Here is an 8963-nt window from a genome sequence, read left to right as displayed (position 1 = left end):
CACTAATGTCTGCATTATCCAAAGAAGCTATCACCACGTTGGGTTTTTCATAACACACATTCCTTAGTGTAGCATGTGTTACAAGAAGAGTTGTCATGTTAGAGATGTAATGCAAACCAGGGCAGTACCCCTATTAACACAGAAGAATTCTCTGGAAAGCCTCACAGAACTCACTGAAAGCTGTTATACTCATGTTATATACATTGATTACAAGAGGAAGACACAGATTATAACCAATGAAAGAGATGCATAGGACAGCGTCTAGGAGGGTCCAAATGAGGGGCTTTAGGCATCTGCTCCTCTTGACAGTGTTAGCTCCTCCCTGCCTGATACATGACCACGTGTAGAGTATTGCCAACCGGGGAAGCTCACCCTAGTGCAAAGTTGTTATTGTGGTTTCGTTGCTTAGTTGTGATTGATTGAATCATTGTCTAGGTCCGTGGTTCACCCACTAGTGACCTAATTTTGACAGTTTTCCTGCACTGCTGTGAACTCTCATTGTGGATAATTGAGAACTGACCATATATGTGTTTTTATTTAATAGGCGGCACACACTTGCCTATGTTGATTTGGGGTTCTTTTGGTTCTGGAGAAGAAGGACAACTGGGAAACGGTGGAACACAGAATCAGCTGATACCACTTCCCATGAAATTGTCATCAAATGAAGAACTCAAGTTTGGTAAATTCTATAGGAGCACAGGATTTAGTGTAAATACTTTTGTCGAGAAACTGTATTGTGGCAAGAAAAGAAATGTATGACTGAAGGGAGTTTCTTTAAACATTGGTTTCATTGTTTGCTTACAAACAATTTAAAATATCCAGTCTAATTTATCAAGTCAAGTTAATCATTAGTTTTCTCTTACCTCTTCAGATTAAGATTAATGTGGACTTAAAATGATACAACATAAATAGACTGTATGGATTCAGAAGGATATGCAGCCTCTGATTCCAGTTTGCAGGGGCCCTACTTATTTCACGGTGTTTGGTTTTCTTACCTGGTTAAGTAATCATGTAAAACCCTCACAATGAGAGCAGCTGACATATGCGAGGTAACTGTGCTGAACACTTCGTTTGTGTTATCTACTCTATCCTTAAACAGCTCAGGGAGATGGGACTCTCAGTCGCATTTTACTGGAGGTGCAGACACAGAGAGTGAAGGGTTAGCCAGGGCTCATGGCCAGTAAGTGGTTCGGCTGGATTTGAACTGTGTCCTGTGCAGCCTCAGAGCCTGAGCTCTGAAACCCTCTACTCTAGAAGTACCTCGGAGCGCTTTAGTTACCGTTCTGAAGGTTTAGTGGTGACCTAAAGTACCAGAATTCTCTCAGTTCTCCTGGGAAAATGGACAGTAGGGTTATTTCCTTAAGCAGGTCATATACTTGAATTCTTCTAACCACTTACATAGACTTATTTACATTCCTCACAGCCAATAGTCATTGGTCAAATCTTGAATTGTAGCATATAGTTTTTATTAATAGGAGCCAAATTACACCAAGGAACAGTTAACTAATCAAATATTTGACTGTGAAATATATATATGTGCATTGACATTAATTCTGTATAGTAAACTGATGCCACATATCAACCTTGTGAGTCACCTGTTTGCCAACTAGACTTTAACCTGAAGTAGATATATATTTCTGCTTTATGGGTGGGAAATGTGCTGAGTCTTTGTCTATCAGAAAGCTAAAAGGACTAAGTTTTAAAAGAATCTGAAATTAAAATGAGTGTGCATGTTTGTACCAAATTTTAAACTCTTACTTTCTGTATATCCCTTTCAGAAAGCCATACCTCAGAAAATGAGTTAATAATAATTGCTGGAGGAAATCAAAGCATTTTGCTCTGGATGAAAAAAGAGGTAAAAATACACATCTAGATGTTCTATAACTTGGTATTTTAAGCAAAACAAACAGTTCCAGAATCCAAGTTTGATGAATTACAAAATCATCGGGTGGCTAGGCTGACTTTTGGGGATTTGGTCAGACATTGATGCTTTATTGTTTAAACTACATAATATGTACCCACAAAGATCAGATTTGTCCCTCGTGAATATCGAATCAGAGAGATTTCCTTAGATTCTTCTTATCTTTGGGGAGGCCCCTGCCAATGGCATTTGGTCAGTGTCCTAGAGAGGCAGTGGTTGACTTTCTAACATAGTTCTGCCAGCAGTACTAAAACAGATCTGAGGTTCATAGGCTTATGAATAGTCCTTGCCCTACTTCACCAAGGCAAATTAAGTTCCTCCTACTTCTACACTCAGCCCTGTTAGGATTTGCCTTCCCCTCAAAGCTGTGTGATGATGTTCCTTTTGATCCAGTCACACCTGTGTAAAGTGTTAAGTGTTAGGGCACTCAGAGAAATTTACTTTGGGTCTAAATTTGTATTGAAATTGGCCATCAGGAAATGATTGATTACTCCTTGGTAGAATCTCACTTTATCATTGCCCAGAGCTCTATTATTTGTATTTAAAAAGTTTGTTTTACCCTCCATCCTTAAAATATGCCTAAAAGTTGGTTACCTATTCCTGTTGTGTCTAAATAATTATATTTCTTTGCTTTTTGTGTGTTTACAGAATTCATACATTAATCTGAAAAGGAAAATTCCTACATTGAATGAAGGGACTGTGAAGAGATGGATCGCTGATGTGGGGACTAAGCAGTGGCAAAATACAAAAAGGTATACCCATGGGTCCGACTGTCTGCTTATGCAAGGCTCCTAAGCTGTGTCCCCCCATTAGATCTGCACAGTACAGAACTGTAAGATTTGTGGTCTACTAAGGGTCCACTAGCCAGAGATTCCCAGAGCTCATGTGTTTAAGAGAGCTGGTAAGTACAAAATTCATAAGGCAGACCAGCTGGGAGACCCAAGGTAGAGTTGATATTGCAGCTTGAGTCCCAAGGAAGTCTGGGGGCAGAATTTTCTTTTAAGGCCTTGCATTAACCCTTTTCTCTTAAGGCCTTCAACTCATTGGATGAGGCTCATCCATATTATGGAGAACTAGAGGCCCAGTGTGTACGAAATTGTTCACGAGTAGCTTGCTTCCACTTGCCTCAGCTGGCCACCACGCCCATCGCCACTTGTAGCTCGCTGCCCCGCCCCCTCCGCCACTGGTAGCCCTCCACTGCTCATAGCTCTCCCCTGCTAGTAGCTCACACCCCGCCCCACTCACCAAGAGAGCCACTGCTCCTTTGGTCTTGACAGCTCTATGGCGTTAGGGCCATATATATATAGATAATCTGCTTTACTCAAAGTCTGCTGACTTAAGTGTAATCTATTCTAATACTTTTACAGCAACATCTAGGTTGGTGTTTGACCAAAAATCTGGATACCGTTGCCTAGCCAATTATTATTATTATTATTATTGTTTTATTGTACTATTATTGAAACATACAATAATCATCACAACTAGCATGGAGTCTCCATGAAGGCAGCTTTCTTTACTGCAGAACTAATCTGGGTCCTTGACATGTTTGAGTCTATTTTGACTATCTGAGCAGGAAATACAGTCCACAGGTTCCCAACCCTATTTGACCTTAGAGCCACTTGTTTGTGGACCTCCTCGTCACAGCTGAACAACTTCTACCATCTATAAAGACTATACTTATATTTACAAAAAGTCTGTTTAGTGATTTTTTTTAGGATGGCTTTCTAATTCTAGAAAATAGTTATTTAAAAAGTTACAAAGATGGAACTGAACATACTCCCCTGACCTCAATTTCTGGTAACTTTTTGGTTTACACGTCAGTGGAACAGAAATAAATAGGGCTGGGGAAAGTTGGGTGGGATGAGAGTGTTTAATTTGTCACAGAAAATAATGACCCTATGTTGAGCCTTTTCCGCTTTCCCCGTGGCTTCTCTGAATACATATCCTTTGATTGCCCATGTTTGCCACTGAAAATTTGAGATTTAGCAAATGGAATCAACTTTTAGATACCCAAGGCAATAGCAAACACATTGGAGACAGAGGGAGAGGTTTGAAGCACAATTATAAGATGTTTTAATTATCATGTCTCATGTTATAAGAAGGCATATTCATGATTTGTTTTAACCACTGTCTTATTCCTAATATAGGGAAATCAGAGAGATATTTTCATCTCCTGCATGTCTGACTGGAAGTTTTGTAAGGGAAAGGTAATATATATAATAAATTTATAACGTTATGTTAAAAGTACTGTGTACAGATGGTGCCTATAGTTAATACTGTATGTTATGTTTGAAAGTTGCTAAGAGAGATCTTAAAAATTATAACAAAAAAATTGTAACTATGTGATGATGGATGTTAACTAGACTTACTATGGTGATCATTTTGTAATATATACCTATACTGAGTCATTATGTCATACACCTGAAACTAATACAATGTTATATGTTAATTATATCTCAATTTTAAAAATACTTTGAAAGATTATAAGGTACTGGTTTAAGTACTTTAATTAGCTATGTGTTTATCTCTTTAGAAATTATTTTTTTACAAAAGCAAATATATGATTGACATGGAAATGTCAAAAATACAGATACACAACAACAACAAAAATGAAAATCATCCATAATCCACCATCTAAGAGTAACAGTTAGTGTGTATATTTTTCTATGTAAATATATTCTTTTACCAAAAAATGGGATTATATGTTGTTTTATACATTACTTTACACTTAATATATTTGTCTGTTTTTCACTTTGTTCAATTTCCATATTCATATTTTTATTACCTCATTTTAATGGCTGCATGGTATTCCTTGGGAAAGACATACCCTAACTTATTTAAAAACTTTCTTGGAAGATATTAAGACTTCTTTGAATTTTTAAATAGTATGAGGGAAAAACTTTATACTTCCTTTTCTACATATTTGTATAATTTTTACTTGAAAGAATCTTTCTATTTTCAGACACCAAATATATGTATTGTTTTACAAAGAATGTGTCTATTTTTAGACAGTGACTATATTCAGTTTACTACTCATGGCTTAAATACACATCATTATGGTTTATTAGAATACTAACAGTTTACTGCTCTGAACCCTCTTTTATTTGGCCCCACTTTCCCTTCATGTAACTCAGGGAAATTGCCTTTTTTTGGCTTTTTTTTTAAATCCTCACCTGAGGATATTTTTCCCATTGATTTCTAGAGAGAGTGTAACAAAGGGAGGAGGGAGAGAGAGAGAGAGACATATCAATTGGTTGCCTTCCACACACACACCCCTACCGGGGCTGGGGAACCTGCAACCCAGGTACATGCCCTTGACTGGGGCCAACACTCTAACCACTGAGTCAGACTGGCCAGGGCTGTGGCTGTTTTTTAATAGAAAATAAATATTTATTGATTATCCAATATCCGAGTTAAAGTTAGACTGCATATATTGTTAATTCAGCCTTGATATTTTTGACGTTTTAGAAATCATATGTTGTCAGATATGTGTGTGTGTGTGTAAGAGGAACCAGAGTGAGACCCACCTGAGGGTCCTCACCTGAGGATATTTTTTCCATTTATTTTTCAGAGAGTAGAAGGGAGGGGGAGAGACAGAGAGAAGAAACATCGATGTGGAAGAGACACATGGATTGGTTGCCTCCTGCATGTGCCCCGACCAGGTGGGGATCAAACCTGCAACCCAGGAATGTGCCTGTGACCAGAATTAAACCTATGACCCTTCTGTCCTCAGCCGACATTCTAACCCCTGAGTAAACCAGTTAGGGCATCAGCTATGTTTTTAATTGTATTTGTGTTCAGCCAAATTATTACAGTTATTGTAAAGTTGAGGAAAATATAAAATTTTATTGAAATGAAAGCAAGTTTTGAAAAAAGCCTTTCATCTGATTTTGAATTGAACTTTTTCATTTATTTATCTCTTTTTAAAATTTTTCTTCCACAGAATAGCTGCAGACACCATGTTTACTCATTTGGACTTAACTAAAGCAAGAAACACCTTTAAGGAGTTAACCCAGAAAGACTGGATTACTAAAATGGTGGTATTCTTCACATTGTTTGGAAAAGGGGAATCACTAAAATATTTTAATAAGAACTCAAAATTTCCGAAGAAATATTTTGTTTTGGGAGAATCTCTAAGACCTTGTTGTATATCCAGATTAAACTCTGATAATATATATAGAGGCACTCTCAGGTCATTAGGAAGATGATAAAAGGAATTGTTGAGATTGACACACTAGAATATTTTAAACATAAGTATAGAAATGAGAATAATTTTTCTGACATGAACATCCCCTTCACTGAGGACTTTCTGGATTCTTCCTCTGTTTTGTTCCATTGCACTTCCTTTTCTGTAGGTCCTATAATATTTTTGTTCTTTTTGAGATTGTTGCTTCGTTGTTTCAGCGCTGTCATTACTGTCTTTAGGTTTCCCACTTGCAGATCATGCAAACATACTTCCGTTATTGAATTAGCCTTTCTTGATTCAGTCTTCATTAATTTCCCTGTACTGTTGTACTGGTTGATGTAGGGGTGGTACTTGCTACGTTCTCTCAATGTGTTTCTTTCTGGGTCTCACTCTGGTTCCTCTTTCTCTCTCCTTCACTTGTCTTTTTGCCTTCCTCTTCCTCTCCCCTGTTACCTTCTCACTCTACCTCCTCCTTTCTCTCTCCTTCCCCCTCAAACCCCCCTTTCATCTTCCTTCTGTTTCTATAGCTCTCATTCTCTTTCCCTCTCAATCTTGCTCTCATCTCTCTCCCTCCCTCTCAGCTCCCTCACCTGCTCTGTTGCTGTCTGCAAAAAACAGCATCTGCATCTTAGCTTTCAAGTTCTCTCTCTCACACATTCCTGTATTGCAAGGGAAGGTGAAAGTTCAATTCTGTTAACTTTGACAGAACCATGGCCCAATTAGGGATCTGAGTTAAAATGGATCCCTAATGATGCCCCTTTATCAGGACTCTGCAGCACTTAATGGAAAGATCACACACAAAATAGAAGGCCATTTCTGCACCTGTGAAGGGAAGGCTAATTATACCTTGGTTGTGCCAGCACAGTATCATAAAGTGTAAGTGACATAATAGAGAGCAATCTTCCACTATTTCAAGTGGGCAATTGGGTCAGAAGACCTGTAATGTTTCTCTTTAGAGATTTCTGTGATAGAGAGTCACAGCCTTGGCATTCATTTATTTAGCAAACATCTGAGTATTGCTTTGTGCAGGGCATTGCAATGAGGATTCCTGATAAACCACGGAAGAGCCATGCTCTGCCCTTAGAAGGTCATGGCTTAGCTTGGCACATAGACACGTTCATGGAGCTACTAATGGGAAGACTGGGTGTGTTTTACACGCCACTCTCTTCCCTAATGCCTAGCGTAGAACATAGTGGGTTTATAGTAAATATTTCGAATGAATGAATTCAGTCATGACTAAGGCCCTGGATAGTCAGCTCTACTCACAGCACTCAAACAAAACAAGGTGCCCAGGGGAAGTAGGTGCCTAATGGGGAGGGCACTCCTGGAAGCGAGGGAAGTGTTCACGGAGACTTGGGGTATGAAACATGCAACTGGCTTGAGAGTATTGCAATAGTTCGAGTGGGTTGGGAGGTTTGAGCATGTGGCTAGCGCTGAGCAAAGAGGTAGGAAGGATGCATGTTGTCGAAACGTCATTAAATAGAGTTTTGTGTGGGGTCCACATGGCTGTGGGCCCTGTGGGCGAAGGCAAGGGAGCCGAGGGTGCGCCCCCTGCAACAAGAGTCCCAAGAGCAAAAGAGAGACAAGAGCAACAAGAGAGTGAACTCCTTTGTTTAAGCGGTTAAGTACCTCACATCTTCCTGCTCTTGCAGTGGCCACGCCTACTCTGGCCAGTGACCTGTTCCCAGGTATGACTGACAGACAGGTACCTTCCCTATTTCACCCAGACCTCACTGGGCATGTGTCTGTTCTCCCCCTGTCAGTCCATTCCCCCAGTGGGGACAAACCGGTGGCTTCCTGGGGAGGGTTAAACCACAGCTTCCTGGCAAAGCTGTACAAATGGCAAGTCGCTAACCTTTGACCTTCTCTTTGCTCCTTTCCAGTTATTAATAACTGGGCTAAATTATAACGGTATCAGTAAAAGTCAATGTTTACTTGAGAAACAGAGCAATAGAATTTCCTTACAGGAACAATTATGATTGCAGTTTTTGTTGGGAGTTGAGTGAGGGGGACCTGATTGAAGGAGGGGACAGTGTTCATTTTGTGGTTGTTATATTTCAGATGCTGTATTAAGCGCTGGCTCTTACTTCCTCTTTGAGCACTTAAACATACAGTCGATGACAATACTTTAATTTTCTTTCTTTCTTGATTGATTATAATTTCATTTAAAACATATTTTTATTAATATTTAGAGAGAGGAAGGGAGAGAGAGAAACATCAATCAGTCGCCTCCCACACATGCACCAAAAGGGGATCAAAGTCACAACTTAAGGTATGTGCCCTGACCAGGAATCAAATCTGCCACTTTTGGTATACAGAATGACGCTCCAACTGACCAACCAGGGTAACAATATTTTTATTTTCAATATAAGAAAACCATTACTTGAAAAGTAAATAACCTCTATCATGTTTAGGAAGCAGGATAATCCTGGACTAAGAGACCGAAAAGGCTGGTCTCTATTTCTTGAGATGAATCTCAAATCTAGTTGAGGTCAATCTGCTACTGATTCATCCCTTATCCTGAGAAAACTAATTGTAAGAACACTGATGTAGTAGTAATAATAATAATAATAATAATAATAATAATAATATAGTACTTTACAGTTTATTGTTGCATATATCATCTTACTTAACCCTTACATCATGTAGAGGCAGACACTATAGTTAAGAGTATCTAAGATCTGCGCTAGCCGGTTTGGCTCAGTGGATAGAGCGTCGGTCTGCAGACTGAAGGGTCCCAGGTTCAATTCCAGTCGGGGGCATGGACCTTGTTTGCGGGCACATCCCCAGTAAGGGGTGTGCAGGAGGCAGCTGATCGATGTTTCTCTCTCATTGATGTTTCTATCTCTCTATCCC

General features: G+C 39.2%; 1 protein-coding gene across 1 annotated transcript in view; it reads left to right on the top strand.

Annotated features, from left to right (window-relative positions):
- The first annotated feature begins 598 nt into the window (after positions 1–598).
- LOC102247338 (E3 ISG15--protein ligase HERC5-like) overlaps positions 599–8963 on the top strand; it is a 31791-nt gene continuing 23426 nt past the window's right edge. Inside the window, exons 1-5 of the mRNA XM_005883170.2 lie at positions 599–679; positions 1779–1855; positions 2570–2673; positions 4069–4128; positions 5865–5958. Coding sequence (XP_005883232.2) covers positions 646–679; positions 1779–1855; positions 2570–2673; positions 4069–4128; positions 5865–5958 — 369 coding nt within the window. The 5' untranslated portion in view covers positions 599–645. The remainder of the gene's footprint in view (positions 680–1778; positions 1856–2569; positions 2674–4068; positions 4129–5864; positions 5959–8963) is intronic.

The sequence above is a fragment of the Myotis brandtii genome, unplaced genomic scaffold (genome assembly GCF_000412655.1).
Source record: "Myotis brandtii unplaced genomic scaffold, ASM41265v1 scaffold774, whole genome shotgun sequence".
Taxonomy (NCBI): domain Eukaryota; kingdom Metazoa; phylum Chordata; class Mammalia; order Chiroptera; family Vespertilionidae; genus Myotis; species Myotis brandtii.
This window is presented reverse-complemented; position numbering and strand designations above follow the sequence as displayed.